A 20,677-nucleotide genomic window follows, 5' to 3' on the forward strand; every position below is an offset into this window, starting at 1 on the left:
TTGTTTGCCTATGTTTTAAATTTGAATTTGAATCGGGTTCGAATCAACGTGAGTTTAACCATAGTAATGGAGGTGACATGGCATCATTAGCTTGGGATTACTGTAGTCTAATTATCCGGGCGTCACAAACTGTCACATGTCCTTCATCGGCGTTTGATCGAACATCATCGAGGTGGGGAGAAAACGAAGAGACCTTATGTCAACATGTCATTGTCGCCACCACCTTGTCGGCAAAGCAAAACCTAAGAAAAATAAAACGAAACTTACAGATCCCCACTCCTCAGATTTTTTGGCGGCATGGCCAAACGGTAAGGCAGAGGACTACATATCCTTTATTCCCAGTATAAGTTTGGGTGCCCAAAAGAGGTCGCTCAGAAGAGATAGATGTATCCCAACATCTATTGATCTTACGTAAAGACTTTTTTTACGTGACAGGAAAACACAACTACTTTCTTTTTGTTTGCAAATTTTAACATGCACATAGATGCATTTTCCTTTTTTGACGCAACACAAAAAAGTGACTACGAATTCCCCTTTAAGTAAATAGTATAGTGGGGATCAACTCCTTACGTATACTAGATTTCTTCAGGTTTTTTGTTGTTGAAATAAAACAGTAAGGTCACTTTGCCGAAGACTAGCTGGACCTTTGGATGCGACGCTCCTCTGCCGTCAGATGAACATAACGATTCATAATACGCCTTCTCCCCTGTATGGTTACGCTTTCTCCCCTGTTTCTGACTGAGCACCCGCCGCCACCACTGCCAGCCCTCCGTTGCGGCGCCCAGCCAGCCGAAGCCTCCGCTGCCTCGCCGCCATCACAGGAGCCCAGCAGCACCTCCTTCCGCCGCTCCCTCCCAACAGAGCCGCCGCCCGGAGCTACGCCGCCGACCAGTCCATAGGCAGGTCGCCACCTTTCCTTCGTCCTCCCTCCCTCCCTCTTCCCTCGTCCCCCCTCCCTCTTTCCCCTTGCATCCTATGTTTGTTCGATTTTTTTCCTGATTTTTGTATTGGCAAGTACTTGCGTTGATTGGATATTCTGAGAATAGAATGATGACTCTTTCTTGATGAGTACTTGCTGCATGATTTTTCCGGTGCATGTTCAAGTTTACACGTGAAAGGATTTTGCTTGATAGGTGTTTGTGCTAATGCTTGTAGGGGCAAATGTTTAGTTTGATTTTTCTTTCAGATGAGCAAATGTTTTGGTTGAAACACATTAGCAGTGGAATATGCAATGACTCGCGATATATGAAAAGGAAAAGATTAAGTTGTTTTATCTGCACCTTCTTGACCTGAAATCAAAGCTTAGCAGTAACATGCAATTCGAGAGAGCAGGGGTTTTGTCTTGGTTATACTGGCCGAAATTGGTTAACACATTAGTACTACTTAGTGGTATTGTTATTGTTGATTTTGACAGTCAGACCTAAAATATTACCGTTTAAAGTGATTGTTTCTCCTTTTGCATGTTAGCTGATTGATCTCCAGGTCCCACCTTTCCTGTTATGCCGTGCTGCAAACCTTTCTGTATTTTTGCTCAGATCGTGCTACTGTGCACACAAGAGAAATTGTTGGTTTCTTGTTTATTCATACAATTTGTCCTGCAATTACGTGTTTCATGTTACACAAGTCAACCATTCTTTGGGTTTTCACCTAGTCAACCTCACTAGCAATGTTACACATGGTTTCATTTTCTGGGTTTGAAGTTAAAACTAACTTCTGTGTCAATATATACGCTAGGAAGTTATTGAATTGCATGTGTATGTACTTCCCAGCGCTACCAAAGGGGGTGTCACCAACACAAGTGGATCCTGTTCAAGAGGAGGAGAATGTAGATATCTTGAACAATATTCATAGTAGGATAGCCGATGTGTGTTTTGCGAGAGCAAGATAGGTTAGCTATGTTGATGAAGGCCATCATCATGTGAACCATATGTGTTCCATATGGTCCATGTCTTTAGTAATAATAATTATACGTATGCAACATTACAAAATAGTCGTTGAATTTCCTATATGTTAGCCGTGAATTGTCTATATTGTCTAATTTTCCTTTTGAAAATGGTCGTTAAAATGCCTAACAATGCTCAAACCACTGCTTTACGGTCAATTAGCACATAAATATTCTTTCAGCCCTGAGGGGCATTACAAATAATTCATGCCAAAACTACAATTTCACAGTTGTTTCAATCAAACAACTTCCAGCCTTTTCATAGTTCTCAGCTCACAGCAGCTTTCTCACAGCTCACAGCTCACAGTTGCCTTTTCAGAATCTGCAGCTCAATCTAACACACCCTAATTCTATCCCTTTGGAATTTGAAGTTGGAACACGGCATCAACATTGTCAATTGGAGAGGCTTGATGCTGCTTCGGCATCCTCAGGAGAGCAAGCAAAAAGGTAATCTGCTGTTCCTAGCTTATATACATTTTTTTGTGAACTAAAAAAATAGTCCAATACCGATATGCATATCCGTATCGGTGCATTTGAGGATGCCACTAACAAAATGAGAATGCTTTTCCCTTGTATCACACTTTTGCTTTGCGTTTGTTTTTTTCCATCATCTTGTCAAAACAAGGATGATCGTATGAGGATTTTTATGCTCGCTCTCTAACTCTCTAAATATTGTTTATGTGTTACCTTTGCAGCTTCCTTTTGGGACTTCTCAGAGATATTCATGCACCTTCATGCCTTGTTCACCTTTCCTTCCTTGTCAAATGTGTGGAGTTGCAGTGAGGAATAGTTCAATAAGGAAAATGTCTCTAAGAACTAGCTCTCAGCTCGCCCTACAGCTCAAAACTAGCGTCTTTTTTACTACTGGGCTCTCGGGTTATCACAGTTTTGTAAGTTCCAGAACAGCAGATGTCTGTGGAGTTGCTTTAAAGGCTACCAATAGTGTTAATTCACGGTTCTTCTCAACTGCATATGGTAAAAAGTTAAGGTTTCTCATTAGTAATAAGAGCTCATTTATCAATCCAAATATAAATAGGAAAGATGGGGGTGCTGCGGCTGCTGCCCATAGGTACTTCCATAGATCTGAGAGACGCCAAAGCACACTAGCTGCCTGCAGCACCATCGCTGATGAGGCTTCCACATCTACGAGCAAGTGCAGTGAGAGTGGTACAGGTACTAAAAAGGACATTTCGAAGAATAAAAATTCTGGGGGCAGCAAAAAAGAAGTTAGCACAGATGTGAAAGAAAAGAAAGTATCTACCAAGAAAAAGAGCAGTTCTACTAAAACTAGTAAAACAGCAGCAAATACAACTGAGAAAGCAAGTGCGAAGCAAGAAGAAAAGAAGGCCGACACATCTAAATCAAAGAAAGGGGTTGGTAGTTCCAAATTGAGAAAAACAGTAACCAGTTCGAAGAAATCTTTGGAAGCAAAGGAATCTGCTGCTATTGCAGCTGCCGAAGCCAATAATTACATGAAGACCACCGTTGATGCTTCTGGTAGTGAGAGGAGGCCACTTGTACCTCTGTACCCCCCCGTAGCTAAATCAGTTGTTGTTGTTGAATCAGTTACAAAAGCAAAAGTTATTCAACAATACCTTGGGGACATGTACGAAGTATTACCCAGCTATGGTCATGTGAGAGATCTAGCTCGAAGGTCAAGATCTGTCCGCCCTGAGGACGACTTCAGCATGGTATGGGAGGTGCCTAATGGTGCCTGGACATGCCTTAAAAGCATTGAAGTTGCATTGAAAGGGTATGTTTTATAGGCTGGTTATCAGTAACTTTGTTCAATTTTCGTTCTTGGCATATAGGTTTGCTATGATTAGTTGCTGGGAAAGTAAGACAAATTCACATAATTTGTTACTTTTACAGTATGATTCATATCTTTGTCTCTAAAAACTTGTATTCCATGCAATACCATTTGTCCATATCCTTGTCACTTTCTGCAAGGCTTAATTGGGTGAACACATGATAGTCGTCTTGGTTTCTGTTTTACAACTTTTAGTTTGTAATCTTTATTGGACGTAATGCAATGTCGTGAGTACTAATACCTTTTGGATCCATGCGCCACTCACCTTTGAGCATAAGTTAGATTGTCCGTGAAGTGTGCACAGAGTGATAAACAGTACCATGTCTCCTAGATTTATTATGTTCTATCTAAACTTGATGGCTTTTCGAGGACACATAGACAGAAACTATAACAACAGTATGGTGTTGGTGATGGTTGATTCATCTCATATGCAGATTTTGTTGTTAAGCTGTCCCTGTAGTTAATTTTGTGTCAAGTATCTTATGCCTATATTCTTGTATGCAAATGTCACTATCACCAGGTGTATGTTGGCATACTATACCTGCACATCACTTGCAGATGAAGACGTCTCTATTAGACCCATACATGTTCTGTGAAAATATATCAACCGAACTATTTAACTGTATACTTAAGTAATAGACGCTCCATTACCAAGTTACGGTCTTGGTTGTTCATTTACTTCTATTTATTTTAATCTTTTGCATATTTCACATGGCTGATTAAATTGGTTTCAACCGGAACTTCAATTGAATTCTGAATTCTGTGAGTATTTTTTTCATTGCTACATCTGAGTATCCGTTAATTAGTTGAACCTTTTTTCTCTAGATCTGCCTTCCGCTTATAGCAAGTGTCATACATGTGTTTGAGTTAATTCTTTCTTGTATATGTTACATAAATATGTTAAACTTATGCTGGTGCAAGTTTCCATGTTGAGTTCCCCTGCTTTATGAAGTTGTTGCTGATTGTCTTCTGTTATTGTTGCTTATTTCTTATCTCCAGAGCAGAAAATTTGATTCTCGCTTCTGACCCTGACCGTGAAGGTGAAGCAATTGCTTGGCACATAAAAGAAATGCTTGAACAGAACTTGGCTTGCCATGTTACTGTTGCAAGAGTTGTCTTCCATGAAATTACAGAGGATGCTATTAAAAACGCCTTAATGTCTCCAAGATATATTGATATGGACTTAGTTAATGCTTATCTTGCACGCCGTTCCCTTGATTATTTGATTGGGTTCGCCATATCACCACTTTTATGGAGGAAGTTGCCTGGTTGTCAGTCCGCTGGACGAGTCCAGTCTGCAGCTTTGGCTCTTGTTTGTGATCGGGAGACTGAAATAGAAAAGTTTAGCCCACAGGAATATTGGACTATTGATACTGAATTTGAAACCCAGTGTTCAGATTCTTCAAAAGGCATATGCCTTAAATCCTGGATAAAGCATCTCAATTCAAAAAAGTTGGATCAGCTTTCTATAAGCTCTCAAGAAGAAGCACGAGCTCTAGAAAAGAGGATTTATTCTTGCCAATTTGAAGTAAGAGGTGTTCAGAGAAGCAAAATTCACAAGAATCCTCCGATGCCATATATAACATCCAGCCTTCAGCAAGATGCAGCAAACAAACTACATTTTGGTGCAGGGCATACCATGAAGGTTGTTTCTACTTAATAAGAACTTAGATGCATAGCTTTACTATTATAATACTGTCATTTACATGTAGTGACCTTTTGACTCATATGGTTCACTATGTGACTGCAGGTAGCCCAGAAGCTTTATGAAGGGATCAATCTTTCGTCAGAACAAGCAACAGGATTAATAACTTACCTCAGAACAGATGGATTTCATGTACGTTCATTCTACTTTTAGTTGATTGCCAAAGTAGTCTTTCTGTTTATAAATGTATCTGTAGGTCAGGTAAAACACACTCTTGGTCTCTTCTCTGTGATCTGTGGTTGTTGGTTGAAGTTGGTGCATTAAAAAAAAACCCATCAAATTGGTCACTCTGTATACAAGTGAACTGTAGAGAAAGATTCTACATGGCGCTGACTTTGAGGGTTTTGACACTCAGATAAAGGAGAGAGATTATAGAGTGGGATGATCTAGGTTCTTGCTTGAATCTGATGTGACACAGTGACAATACTCATCCTTGGATAGGAAGGCGGAAGCTGAAAAGTTTTTTGAGTAGAGAGGCCAGCTTGATGCTATGGCCAAAATCTGGATACTTTTGCTTAGTAGAAGAAAAAACTTAGTATATCAGCTCAAACATCTGATCATGGAAATGGAGTTCTATAGGTCCTTATTGCTATTCCAAATAAGCTGTCTGCACTATTATATTTTGACTTTCTGTTCTCATTATTTAGTTCCATTCATGTATATTTCTAGGACCCTGGGTTAGCTACAGTAGTAATAATATCACAAACGAACATGTAGAAGGAACTCATGTGCATTTTAATACAGAAATATATGCATGAATTTTTCAAGTGGTGATGATGGTAGGACTAGGGTTCCTACCGGCTCTACTCCGTAGGTTATACGGGCAGAACAGCGAGGGTTGGGGCGAGGGCGGCGGCTCCGGCGTGTTGGCGTCGTCGCGAGGGAGAAGAAGGGCGGCGGCGGCTAGGGCAAGGTGCGGCTAGGGTTTCCGGCTCCTCTGGAGCCGGGCAATATGATAGAACTATCTTTATTGCTTGATCTCAAACGATGTCTTACAACTAGTATTTATAACTTTAGCCTAAGATAACTTGCCTAAAATAACTTGCCTAAGATAACTTGTGGGTCAAGCCCCTAATACTAATGCCCGGTGGGCCTCTTGTATAGACCAAACCGGTCATAACATCTTTCCCCGCCTGCGCAAACAGCTCGTCCTCGAGCTGAAAGTCTGGATAGTGTTGGCGGAATTCTTCACGCTGCTCCCAAGTAGCCTCCTCCTCCGGAAGGCCTGCCCACTGAACGAGGATGAACCAGACGCCACGACGGAGCTGCGCCTGCAATACCTTTGCCGGCTCTGGAAGAATGCGACCATTGGCGATGGGAGGAAGCGCCGGTGGAGCCGCCGGTGGCTCGCCACGGAAAGGCTTGAGCAGCCCCACATGGAAAACGTCGTGGATGCGAGCGCGGGCTGGAAGCTGAAGACGATAGGCCACCTTTCCAATGCGCTCCAAGATAGGGAAGGGCCCGGCATAGCGAGGGTCGAGCTTGCGCTTCGCGCACGGGTCGAGGGACTGCGTAGAGCGATGGAGAAGACGCAGCCACACCCAATCACCCACCGCGAACTCCGCCTCGTGATGATGATCGTCGTAGTAGTGCTTGGCCAGCTGCTGGGCCTGAAGGAGACGCTGACGAACCTCAACAAGCATCTCGTCACGAGTGCGGATGAGGTCACCCGCAACCGCCGTCCGAGCTGTCTCCGGATCCACCTGAAGTATAGGCGGGGGTGGTCGACCATAGACCACCTCAAATGGCGTAGCGCGCAGGGCGGAGTGATAAGAGGTGTTGTAGCAGTACTCCGCCCAAGAGAGCCAGTCCACCCAAGCGCGAGGCCGATCACCTGTCACACAACGCAAATACATGGCAATGACCTTGTTAACCACCTCGGACTGACCGCCCGTCTGAGGATGGAACGCCGTACTCAGGCGGAGCTGGACACCCGCCATCCTGAAGAGGTCGCGCCAGACATGGCCCGTGAACACGGGGTCTCGATCACTGACGATCGAAGCAGGGAACCCGTGTATGGATGGCCGAGCGCTATGAAGTGGGCGTACTTGGAGAAGCGGTCGACCACCGTGAGGATGACCGACTTGCCACCCACCTTGGGAAGGCCCTCAATGAAGTCCATGGATATGTCCGCCCAGACCTGAGATGGCACCTCCAAGGGCTGGAGTAACCCGGCCGGCCTGAGAGTCTCTGTCTTGTTGCGCTGGCATGTCTGACAAGACCGAACCCAGTCGCGGACCAGGGCGCGATCGCCAGGGATGTAGAAGTCGGCGCGAAGACGATGGAGGGTTTTCTGCATACCCTCATGACCCGCCGAGTGGGCGAGCTGTAACACCTGGTGACGGAGATCATCTTGCGCCGGAACAAAGACCCGGCGCCCATGGAGGAGCAGTCCGTCAGAAAAGCGCCATGCCTCCTCCAGGTCGCCGGCCGTGAGCTGCTGCTGAAGACGGACGGCGTCGTCGGCCGTCGCAGTGGCGCGGGGAATGTCGGCGAAGAGGCTGAACGTCGGCCCGGAGCGGATGCACAGGGCCGCCCCGGCGGACTCGTCAGCGGAGGAAGCGAGGTCGGAGTCGCGACGGGACAGCGCGTCGGCCACGGTGTTAAGGCGGCCCGGCCGATACTCGACGGAGAAGTCGAAGCCGAAGAGCTTGCTGATCCACTGGTGCTGCGGCACGGTCGACAGCCGTTGGTCCAGCAAAAACTTCAGGCTGTAGTGGTCGGTGCAAATCTGGAAGGACCGTCCCCACAAGTACGTCCGCCAATGACGAACAACCTGTACAAGGCCAATGAGCTCCCGCTCATATGCTGCCAGCTTAAGATGACGTGGAGCGAAAGGCCGGCTGAAGAAGGCGAGGGGCCCATCGCCCTGATGAAGCACGGCGCCGAACCCTGCGCCCGAGGCGTCACAGTCCACCACGAACGGGCGGTCGAAGTCGGGCATCTGGAGGACGGGGCCCGTCGTGAGGGCCCCCTTGAGGGCCTCGAATGCCGTCGTCGCCTCGTCGTCCCAGGCGAAAGCGTCGCGGCGAAGCAACCGCGTGAGGGGCGCCGCGATAAGCCTGAACTCCCGGATAAATTTCCGGTAGTAGCCGGCGAGGCCGAGGAACCCGCGGAGAGCCCGCGGCGAGTGAGGCGTCGGCCATGCGGAGACGGCTACCACCTTGTCGGCGTCCATAGCCACCCAGTCGGCCGAGATGACGTGGCCCAAGTAGGCCACCGAAGGCGTCCCGAACGAGCACTTCGAGCGCTTAAGGTGGAGGTGGTGCGCTCGAAGCTCGTTGAAGACGATGGCGACGTGCTGGAGGTGCTCGGCCCAAGACGCACTGTAGATTAGAATATCATCAAAGAAAACGAGCACAAACCGGCGTAAGTAGGGCCTGAGGACGTCGTTCATCAAAGCCTGGAAGGTCACCGGGGCATTGGTGAGGCCAAAGGGCATCACCAAGAACTCGAAGTGGTCGTGATGAGTCCGAAACGCCGTCTTGGCGATGTCATCCGGGTGCATGCGCACCTGGTGGTACCCCGACCGGAGGTCAAGTTTGGTGAAGAAGCGCGCCCCGTGGAGCTCATCGAGGAGCTCGTCGACCACCGGAATAGGGAACTTGTCCTTAAGTGTGACAGCATTAAGGGCACGGTAGTCGATGCAGAAACGCCATGTGCCGTCTGACTTGCGGACGAGAAGCACCGGCGCGGTAAATGGCGAAGTGGAGAGCCGGATGATGCCTGCCGCGAGCATGAGCGCACACTGCCGCTCCAACTCATCCTTCTGCAACTGTGGGTAGCGGTAAGGCCGTACCGCCACCGGCGTGGAGCCTGGCAGAAGATGTATACGGTGATCGTACGTGCGGGCGGGCGGCAGCCCCTGTGGCTCGGTGAAGATGTCCACGTGCTGCTGGAGGAGGCTCTCCAATAGTGGGTGCTCGGCCGTGGCGGTGGTCGCGGCCAGCTGGAGTGGAGTGGTTGGGGCGGCACCTCCAATGCCGTCCCACTGAATGCGGCGGCCCAACCGCCAGAAGGTCATCGTCAGCGCGTCGAAATCCCATAGAATAGGACCAAGAGTGCGCAGGAAGTCGACGCCGAGGATGAAGTCGAAGCAGCCCAAGTCGATGCCGGCGCAGGTGATGGTGAAGTGCTCGTCGCCGATAGTAATGGGCACGTCGCGGGCGAGCCCGTGGCAGCGGAGACGGTCGCCATTAGTGACTGTGACTTGCAACTGCTCACCGCCGGTTGGCTGTAATGCAAGGCGCCGCATGGTGGTCTCCAGCAGAAAGTTATGCGTGGACCCTGTATCCACTAGGGCCACCAGGCGCTCGCCCTGGATCATGACCGGTAAGAGCATCGTCCGTTCATCACGGATGCCGGCCAGCGCGTGTAGGGACACCACGAGGGCGGTGGCCGGGGCGGGCGCGGGTGCCGCTGCGGGCTCCGCAAGGGCTGGAGCGCCGAGGCCATCCTCCAGTGTCTCCTCCTCAGGCTCGTCTGTCGTCTCCAGGTAGAAGAGGCGGGGACAGACATGGCCCAGTGCATAGGGCGCATCACAGTTGAAACACAAGCCCAGGCGCCGGCGTTCCCGCTGTTCCGCCTGAGTGAGGCGCCTGAATGGCCGCGTCGGTGCCGGGGTGGGTGCCGGGGCGGCTGTGGACGACGCCGGTGCTGCCGGAGACGGCCGGGGAAGCTGTCGGCCCCCACGTGGCGCGGATGGACGCGTTAAGGCCTGGGCGCGCTGCTCGAACGCCCGAGCATAGTACATGGCCGTCTGAAGGTCTTGGGGCCCCTTCATCTCGACATCCACGCGGATGTGGTCGGGAAGGCCGCCGATGAAAAGCTCCGCCCGCTGTAAGGCCGTCACACCGGGCGCGTGGCACGCCAGGGCCTGGAAGCGGTCGGCGAAGTCCTGCACCGTGGAGGTGAACGGCAAGCGGCCCAACTCGGCCAAGCGGCTCCCGCGGACCAGTGGCCCGAAACGAAGAAGGCACAGCTCTCGGAAACGATCCCACGGGGGCATGCCGCCCTCGTCCTGCTCGAGGGCGTAGTACCATGTCTGGGCGGCCCCGCGGAGATGGTAGGAAGCCAGCCAAGTACGCTCCGACGCGGGTGTGCGCTGTCCGCGGAAGAACTGGTCACACTGGTTGAGCCAGTTAAGAGGGTCGTCGGAGCCGTCGTATGTGGCGAAGTCGATCTTGGCGAACCGGGGCGGCTGCTGGTGTGGCGCGCCCTGGCCCACTGCCTCGGCGGTGCGTAGGGCGGATGATGGTGCGCGGTCCATGGTGGAAGGCCCGGCGTAGTTCCCGGTGGCGCCCGACGCCTCGGGCTGCAACGGGAAACCGGACGGCGGACGGGCCCCCGGGTAGGCCGATGGCGGCCCGTGAAGCCAGTCGGGGAGTGGTGATGGCGATGACGGAAAGCGGACCTTCTGGATCGGAAGCCCGCTCGGCGACGACCGGCCCAAGTTAGGGCTGGAATGGGGCGGGGGAGGACCCTGCTCCGTGGCTGCTGGAAGTGACGGCGCGGATGGCGCGGTCCAGGTGGGCCACTGCGGCCCTGTGGTGGCGGCGAGTGGCGCGGTTGCCGTCGCGAGCGGCGGCGGCCACTGTGGCCACGGCGGCGGTGCGGCCGCCGGGGCGGGGAGCGCCGGGTAGCCTCCGGTGATGGCCCCCGGTACCGAGTACCACGGCAGCGCCTGCGGACCCGCGGCCATGGCGCGGTGCCGGGCGCCGGGAGGGTCGGCGCCGAGAGCGACGCCGTAGCGCCCGCCAAGAGCGAGGCCGTGACGCCCGGCGCTGAAGCGGCGGCGGTGGAGGAGTTGGCGGCAGCGGCGGTGGTGGAGTTGATGAGCAGCGGTGGTGGCGGCGGCGGCGGCGGAATTGGAGGTGGCGAAGACATGGTCGAAACCCGGGTACCTGATACCAAATTGGTAGGACTAGGGTTCCTACCGGCTCTACTCCGTAGGTTATACGGGCAGAACAGCGAGGGTTGGGGCGAGGGCGGCGGCTCTGGCGTGTTGGCGCCGTCGCGAGGGAGAAGAAGGGCGGCGGCGGCTAGGGTTTCCGGCTCCTCTGGAGCCGGGCAATATGATAGAACTATCTTTATTGCTTGATCTCAAACGATGTCTTACAACTAGTATTTATAACTTTAGCCTAAGATAACTTGCCTAAAATAACTTGCCTAAGATAACTTGTGGGTCAAGCCCCTAATACTAATGCCCGGTGGGCCTCTTCCTTGTATAGACCAAACCGGTCATAACAGATGACTTGAACTTCAGCGGTGAGATTGTGCATCCATTCCCGACCAAGTGAGCTCGGTGTAATTTTAAATTTAAGGCAACTTCAGTTACATGTAACACATCATGTGTATATATGAACGTTAACTCAAATACTCGATTTGGCTACAAAATCTTAATTGTGTTGCGTGCATGAAAGATATTACTCTCTATTCCTTGATTTGAGAATTTCTTGTCAGTTATCAGTGATAGTTGATTGTTATGCGGTACTCATTTTAATAGCCTGAAGCTGTTGCCTTATTTGTTTATTCTGTCCTTTCCATTGAAGATTTCTCATGGAGCTGCAGAAGATATTCGTTCGTTAGTGAAACAAAGGTATATTCTACTGGAATATTTTGCCAAGCTTGTGTTACTAAGTTTGTTCTGGATTGCTAATCTATCTTGTTTCATGTTTAATTGATCAGTTACGTTGTGCCAAATAATCTGATTAGTGCTCCAGTGATTAATTTCAGCAAAGTGGCAGTTTGCAGTTCTGCTTATTTCTTTCTCATTGTCAGGATTTATGGGATTGGATATTGTGAGACACAATATTTGATATCGCTAAATTTTACAACCCTTCAATTGTCTTGTATGTTACTATGTTTGATGGAATGGCTGGAGAGCTTTCTGGTATCATTTTTATGAGTTTGTTTCTTTTCCTGTCTAATCTTATTCTTTAGAAGCTAGTTTGAGAGAATCAGTATCTTGGGAGTTCAACATGTTACCTTCCTGTTTATGAGTATGTCACCTGGGGCTTCCATTCTTGCTAACAAGTATTTGTTCTAGGTATGGTGAGCAATATGCATCAGAGGATATTAGGAAGTACTTGAAGAAGGTGAAAAATGCTCAAGAGGCCCATGAAGCCATAAGGCCCACCAGCATAAGGAGGTTGCCATGTAATAAACCCACCTGTAGTTCTGTGTTTATTAACGATGTTGCAGTACCATAAATCATTTTTTGGTATGTGTTTTTTCTCTCTCTCTCTCTGTGTGTGTGTGTGTGTGTGTGTGTGTGTGTGTGTGTGTGTGTGTTATTATTACATACTCATTTCCCAAGTTTCCCAAGTTTCTGATTACCATTGATGGTTTTGAAAAACATACTGGGTATGTGCTAGTGGCTTGTGAGTTGCAGATTTCATGTATAGACTATTTGACAGTTCATGCCCATTGCAAGCTTTGGTTGCGAAAGTTCTTATTACTCCCTCCATTTGGAAATAACTGACGTGGTTTTAGTTCAAAGTTCAAATTTGAACTAAAACCATGTCAGTTATTTCCGAACGGAGGTTGTATTATGTATTAACTAAAGGTGTTTCCTTTACTTATTGTCCTTTCTCTGGCTGTTTAATCCTTTTAAACATTTCTCATTTGTTCCCATGGAGAGAATTGGGACAAGGAGATTTGGAAGTACAATGGCACTGGGTGATGGAGAGCCGCTGTTGGGTGAGGAATACATCCAAAAGAGACTATCAAAAATAGATAACCAAGGGTGAGACAGTCGTAGGATTCTAGGGACCATTGAGCTAGACACCTGCACCCTCCCTCCATTACGACACTGACAGCCCAAATCCTAGCTCCTTCTACCCACCCTTCTCTCTTCCCTATGGCTTTCTTCTGCAGGATTTGGTGCTGGGCTGGGTGTTGTTTACTAGTTCATTACAAATCCGGAGGTGATATATAGTATGTATTTGAATGGCATGCTGGGTGTTGTTTACTAGCTAATTGTACGTTCTCATGTACTCTCTGTTCCACATCTACCATAACCTTCTTTATGTCACCTCATGATTTGTAATTAGCAGGGTTTTGCCATCTGTTGTGAACATGCTTTAGAATTAACACATTCATGATAAATGATGGTTATACATGAAGGCATGCGCTCTAGGGCTGAAAGAGTACCTGAATGTGTTTTTCATTTTCAGAATTAGGAGTGGCTAATGTTTCTTTCGTTTTGCCAAATCTTCTGTAGCATCTCTTTTTCTTACTTGCATATTTATATTTAAGCATTATAGCTATGGTTTCTTGTTTTCCATTAATAGTTCTATAACTATCATGGTATCTCTTTCAGCATCTTTGATTGGAATACTTGATGAGGATTCTTTGAAACTGTACACTCTAATATGGAGAAGAACAATGGCTTGCCAAATGGAAGCTTCAAGGACTGAGCTGGTGGGTTACTGTTTTACTTCATGTTTATCTGTTGTTTATCACTCCATTCTTTGGGCTGGCTGGCTACTATGTGTATTTTTACAAAGCTATATTGTCGACAGTAATAATTTACTGAACCTTGGCTCAGCTAGACCAAAGAATCTCACTGTACACATGTTTTTGAGATTTGAGACTGCAAAAAATATGCCAATCACCCTCCTCTTTCCTCATTAAAAACCATGAATAACACATGTTTCCAGTTTGAAGGAAATATGAATTCAACAAGTTTGCACTGTATAGGTAGCTTGCTGCTCATATTTGTATGTTATATTCGTTGGTGCAGCACTGTTGGTTTAGAAAACTCCTCATCTGTCTATGGAAATTATGACAGGTATAGAATTAAGAGGGATTTGTAAGTTGACATCTAATCAAGCAAACCTATGTTCAACTCTTTTCTGTAGATGAATGAGGCAGCCCTGTGTTTATGACAGAACATTTTGCCTAAATGTACTGATATTTCTTTGTCTATCGGTCTGTTTTTTCGTTACCAGCTAAGCCATCTGTTCCACAACTGTCACCTAGCAATCTTATGAACAAAGCCAAGTAAGCATGGAAAGCTGGACGATGGCCATATGAAGTGAAATACTTTACCCTTGAACCTTTCTTATTTTTTAAATAATGGTAAAACAGGAGAGAATCCGGCTATTTTAACATTCTGAATTGGCATTTCTCAATAAAATGGATAAGTGTGGTGAAACAGAGGAATTACAATCTACTGGCATGTATGCGAAGTGTAAGAATAAATGTGGTGGTCATCTTTTGAGATTTGTTGTATATGATATGATTGAGTACGAGAACATGATGATGAGGCATCTACCTATTAGAATTTGTTATAACTTAGGCGAGAGAGATTTCATCCCATTTGTCGTGGCTCTTCAAACAGAATTCTGGTTGTGTGCTAAATATATATATTTGATGCCTTGGTAGTTAATGAAAATGACTTCCATTTTCTTTGATACGCAACTTCAAGACATGCTAAATTCTTACCTTTTTGTTTTGGATTTTCATTATTTTATATATCCTGTAAAATCCCATGCTTATTTTCTTACTCTGTGTGCACTTTAATAATTGCATTGTAGATACAAGTTGGTATTGGTAATCCTGAAGGAGACATGATTTTTCATTCATCTGCATCAAGGCTTGACTTCAAGGGGTACCAAGCTGTCTATGAGGTAAGTATCTAGGCTTCTTGATCTTCTGTTACTTATGTTTGCCCAGTTAAGAAAATATGTTGATTGTCTTCTAATGTAGCATTCTCCACTTTCCTTTATGCTACTTTGGCCAGCCCATGAGTAGATTTAGTAGGAAATATGTTGTATTCATCTCACTCACGATATCATTTCATGTTTCAAGGGATGAGGATGATTGCATAATCGTGTTCATCTTTATCATCTCTGTAACCTTAATTTGGTCTGTATCTGTTACAATGTGAGCTGGTCCACATCAACATCAAAGGAGGTGCCCAGTGCCTGCTGCATTATATAAATGTGATTAGATTCCTTGTTTAAGTTCACGGACCTTAAGCAAATTATTTAAGATATGACCAGATTCCTTTCTCTCTGTTACTTGAAGTTGTTAGGTCTTCTACCCCTCTTCGAAACGCGAGGCAATCCATTCAGTTGAATTAACCAAGAATCAGGGAGTTTTTCCCTTTTGCCTTGTCCCTCTCTTCCCAGTTCCCACCACAAACCCTACTTCATAACTCTGCATATATATGTATGTGTGCATTAGGGGTGACATGGCTCAAATACAATCCGTCTGATCCACCACTTTATTCTTTTAGGATATAAACATAGAAGACAATATGTTCTCAGTTGGATGTGGATATAATTTAGGATATCGGGGCCAAACTAAATCTAACAGCCATTTTATGCAACAATGATAATACTAATACACGTATTCTGCATAGGATGCATATCAGGGTGTGCTTAATGGTCTCAACTCTCAACTGGTCTTGTTTTCGACAAACCGGGCTTTGGCCTGTTTTGAAAACTGGCCATTTTCAGCTGGTTCTTCGTGGTTCTTTTGACATCTTCTACAAATTCAACATGTCCTAACTCATTTTTTGTGGGGAAGTTTTGACTCATTTATGGTGTGAATTTGTGTATACAAACAATACTGTACGTTATTGATTTTTTCTACTGAACTTGCTTGAAGGTTTATCTTCAACTGATGCAATTTTGATCTTTTTGCATTCTGTATTCTTATGTATGGGAATAAAATATGCCTTGTTTTCACTAGTAAATCTACTGAATGGCTTATCTATATTGAATTTGCTTTATAGTGCATTTTGTGTTGTACGTAATCATGTAATACCCCCTAGATTGTTATGTATTTTTACCGAAAAGGCTTTCGCCCCGCTTTATAAATAAAGCAACCACCAAGCACAAAGTATCAAGGTCACAACAACACACCACACACACTCACTCAAAGCCACCGCAGGCACGGTCCAACACAAACACACAGACAAAGAGACCCAAGTTCCGCTGTGGGCACAGCACAACAAGCCCAACACAAGCACACGACGAGACAACAAAAAAACGGCAAGGCGGTGGCGATGGCGATGGCAACGAAGATCTAATCTGGTTTCGGAGGTGGTGGGGGAAGCGGTGGAGCCATCCGGAGAGCCATCGCACGAAGCTGGGTGATGATGGAGGTGATGGCGTCTCTCTCCCTGGGGCGGCTAAGCGGCCGCCAAAGCTGCAAGTAAGCAGACCATTTGAACAAAGCGTCAGTAGCACGACGAAGAGGGATGCGCTGAATCACAAGTTTATTCCTAACAGTCCACAGCGTCCAGGCCAGCACCCCAATGGCCAGCCACCTAATGTGGCGCACTGCGGGTGGGATTGCCTGGAGTTCGGCGAAGAGAGCGGGTAAGTTGTTCTGGTCCCAGCTTCCACCCGCTATCTCGCGGAAACAGCTCCATAGGAACTGCGCGGACACGTTGGTGAAGAAGATATGATTCAAATCCTCTTCCGGCCCGCAGAGCGGGCATCGCCCATCACCCGGACCATTGCGCTTCAGGACCTCGAAGCCAGACGGGAGGCGGCCGCGGATCCATTGCCACAAGAAAATCCTAATCTTCAGGGGAAGGCGAATCTCCCAGATGAAGGTGAGCGCCTCATGGCCAGGCGAGGGAGCAATGGCCTGGTATAGGGACTTGGTGGAGAATTGTCCAGAAGGCTCTAGACGCCATCTGGAGCTGTCATCCTCGGACGTAAGATCAGGCGCGTGCAATGCAATGCAGTCAAGCAGCTCCTGCCAATCGGCGGTCTCAGCCGGACCAAAGGGCCTCCGGAACGCGAGCTGCCCTAAGTCAATAAGGGCTGCCGCGACCGAAATCTGAGGGGCCACCGCCATGGAGAATAGGTCGGGAAAGCGGGCTGCAAGGGGCAAGTCGCCAGACCATCTGTCGAACCAGAACAAGGTGGCGGTGCCTGATCCGACCTCTATCGAGGTCTCAATCCGGAGGACAGGGAGGAGCTGGATGACGGATTGCTAGAACTGGGATCCCCCAGACCGCTGGCAGAAAGCGAGAGGCTGGCCACGGAGGTATTTCTGCTGAATGATGCGGAGCCACAGGCCACCATCTCTGTTGGCAATCCGCCAAAGCCACCGAGTCAGGAGGGCAATGTTCATGCGTTTGGAAGACATGATCCCGAGGCCGCCCTGGTCGCGAGGCTTGCAGATTTCTGACCACCTAACCATGTGGTACTTCTGCTTGTCTCCCTCACCGGCCCAGAAGAAACGGCCCTGAACAGTGGCGATCTCGTGATGAAGCATCTCCGGAAGGCTGTAGAAGCTCATGATGAACAAGAGCAGGCTGGAGAGGGACGAGTTGATGAGCACCGTACGTGCTGCTTTGGAGAGCCACCGACCTTGCCAAGGCTCGATACGGTGCTGAAGCTTCCCCACCGTGGGGCGCAGTTCAGCCACCGTGAGCCTAGAATCACTAATGGGTATCCCCAGATAAGTCGTGGGGAAGCTCCCAAGCTGGCAGTTAAGCCGATCCGCTATACTCTGGCGCTCATCTTGGGAGTACCCCAAGACCATCACCTCGCTCTTGTCGAAGTTGACCTTGAGGCCAGACATCTGTTGGAAGCATAGCAGAAGGAACTTGAGGTTCGAAATATCACTCTCCGAGCCCTCCACCATGATGATGGTGTCATCCGCATATTGGAGAAGGGAGATCCCGTGCTCCCCAACAAGATGCGGGACTATCCCCTTAATGTGGCCCGCCGCCTTGGCCTTATCCAAGATGGCGGCCAGGGCGTCGACCACCATGTTGAACAGGAACGGGGAGAAGGGGTCGCCCTGGCGCACCCCACAGAAGGTGGGGAAGAAAGGGCCGATCTCCCCATTAATGTTCACCGCGGTCCGGCCTGAGGAAACCATCTGCATCACCCTAGTCACCCACCGAACATCGAAGCCCTTCCAGAGAAGACATTCCCGAAGGAAGGACCAGCTAACCGTGTCATACGCCTTGTGGAGGTCTAGTTTCAGGAAGACTGCCTTGAGGTGTTTGGAGTGAACCTCATGGAGTGCTTCGTGAAACACCAGGACTCCGTCAAGGATATAACGGCCTTGGATGAAGGCTGACTGATCCGGGTGAGTGATCCGGTCGGCAATAGGGGCCACCCTAATGGCGTACCCCTTTGCGAGGATGCGGAAGATGACGTTAATCACCGTAATCGGCCGGAATTGGCGGATCTCCGAGGCCGCCGCCACTTTGGGGATGAGGGTGATTACACCAAAGTTGAGTCGGGCGAGGTCGATGGACCCGACCAAGAACTCGTCAAATAGTGCCATCACCTCAGGTTTGATCACCTCCCAGAAGGTCTGGAAGAACTTCACTGGGAGCCCATCTGGACCAGGAGCCGAGGATGGGTTCATGCTCTTAATAGCCGCCCAAACTTCCGCCTCAGAACACGGTGCCGTGAGGGCCTCGTTGTCCGCAGGCGAAACGCAACTGTGGGCAGGCCAAATATCTTGCGCCAGGGCAAGACCTCCCCGAGGGGAAGCAGAGAATAGGTCTCTGTAAAAGCCGTCTACATGAGCCCGGATGTCCACGAGGCTCTGCAGGGGGGACTCTCCGTCCCAAAGAAGGGGGATGGAGTTCCGGCGTCGGCGGCCGTTCGCAATGGCCTGGAAGTAGGCGGTATTGGCGTCCCCTTTAAGGACCCAATTCTGAGTTCCTCGCAGACGCCAGTAGGCCTCCTCGTCGGAGTAGATGACCGTGAGCTGGTCTTCCAAATCATATCTAAGCATCTACTCGTCAGCCGAGAGGCCATCAGCGTCAGCCCGAAGGTCGAGCGCCTGGATGTCATGAAGGAGAGCTTTTTTACGCTCCCGGATGTCGGGGCCTACGTTTGCGCCCCAGCCCTTCATGAATTGTCGTGACCGCTTGGCGCAGAAGTGCCAGTCGTCCACGGCCGAAAGGGATCGATGGGGGGCCTCACGCGCCTCGCGCCATCGCGTGCCCACCGCGGCAGAAAACCCAGGCTGGCGCAACCAGAAGGTCTCGAAACGAAATCGGGGCGGAAGGGGAGGACGCTCATTCTCCGAAGGGAGGAGAAGGGGGACGTGATCTAAGCCAATCCGCGTAATCGCCCGGAGCGAAGCTAGGGGGCAACGAATGTCCCACTCAGGGGAAGCGAAGACCCTGTCGAGAACGGAGCGAGTCGGCTCAACCTGTCGGTTTGTCCAAGTGAACCTGGCCCCGACACGATCGAGCTCGCGAAGCCCCATGTCCGCAATGCAGTCATTGAACATCTGCATTCGCGGGAAATTCACCAAGTTATTGCTCTTGTCTTCTTCCGACCGATTTAGGTTGAAATCACCTCCCACCACTACCGGGAGCTGCGCGGCTGCTACCTTCCTACTGAGCTCAGCGAGGAAGGCCTCCGATCGGCGGCGGTTGGCCGGCCCATAGACCGCAATAATTTCCCATTTGAAGTTCAGTGCACGCTCGAAGATCTCCATGCTCACGAAGAACTCGCCCGATTCATGCCGCCTACCTCAAAGGTGGCATCCTTCACCCCTAGGAGGATGCCACCCGAGTGGCCCGCACTCCCACTAGAAGGGAGCCAGTGCCAAGCAAATAGGTCGGAGCTCAAGAGCTCGAGCTCCGACAGGGAGAATTCCGTACGCATGGTTTCTTGAATGGCCACAATGTCGATTCGCTCAGTTCGCATGTATTCGATTAGTTGGCGGCGTCGGCCATCTTGACCGAAACCGCGGATGTTCCAGAAGAGGGTCCGCATCACTCATCCATCGGGAGGCTGCTTGACCCCAAGACACGAGAGGCGCTCTGGGCGCGGAGGGCAGTGGTGCGAGAGCGAGTGCGGCCGCGGATCTCAACTGGGGCGTCCCCGACGGGGCGCCCGACGTAGAGGGGCCGCGTGCACGGGCCTCTGCGAGGCGACCATCTAGGATTTCCCGTGCACGGATAGCCTCAATCTGAACTAGCAGGGGGGCAACCTCTCCCCGAAACACAATTGCCGAGTCCGCTGCCACCTTCGCGAGGTGGCCAAGCGGAGCCGACTCCAAGGCCGAAAAGGAACGAGTTGCTGAAGAGGCAGGAATGTGCGGTGTACCTGGCTCGAGGTTCCGGGCAGCGGCCCTGAGCTCTGCCTGCTCGGGGATAGGCAGAGCAGGGCTACCCACCGGTCTGGCCTCCTCGATCCGCGCACTGCGGCGAGAGGAGGTCACCGGAGACGGGGTTGACGTGGCCCGCCTGGAGTAGGCCGCGGTCCGG

The 20,677-nt window shown here is 49.5% G+C and overlaps 1 protein-coding gene across 3 annotated transcripts in view; it reads left to right on the forward strand.

The window, feature by feature from the left end:
* Nucleotides 1–745: 745 nt before the first annotated feature.
* LOC119334211 (DNA topoisomerase 1-like) overlaps nt 746–20,677 on the forward strand; it is a 40,142-nt gene continuing 20,210 nt past the window's right edge. For 2 of the 3 annotated variants that reach the window (XR_005161251.1, XM_037606820.1), the window contains exons 1-9: nt 746–903; nt 2,262–2,389; nt 2,638–3,695; nt 4,752–5,397; nt 5,503–5,589; nt 12,009–12,055; nt 12,506–12,615; nt 13,781–13,881; nt 15,000–15,092. Coding sequence is in view for 2 of the 3 variants with exons in the window: in XM_037606820.1 (XP_037462717.1) it covers nt 2,677–3,695; nt 4,752–5,397; nt 5,503–5,589; nt 12,009–12,055; nt 12,506–12,615; nt 13,781–13,881; nt 15,000–15,092 (2,103 nt within the window). In the remaining variant the exon portion in view is untranslated. The remainder of the gene's footprint in view (nt 904–2,261; nt 2,390–2,637; nt 3,696–4,751; nt 5,398–5,502; nt 5,590–12,008; nt 12,056–12,505; nt 12,616–13,780; nt 13,882–14,999; nt 15,093–20,677) is intronic. The other variant, XM_037606824.1, reaches the window with a different exon arrangement.

The sequence above is a fragment of the Triticum dicoccoides genome, chromosome 1B (assembly GCF_002162155.2).
Source record: "Triticum dicoccoides isolate Atlit2015 ecotype Zavitan chromosome 1B, WEW_v2.0, whole genome shotgun sequence".
NCBI lineage: Eukaryota > Viridiplantae > Streptophyta > Magnoliopsida > Poales > Poaceae > Triticum > Triticum dicoccoides.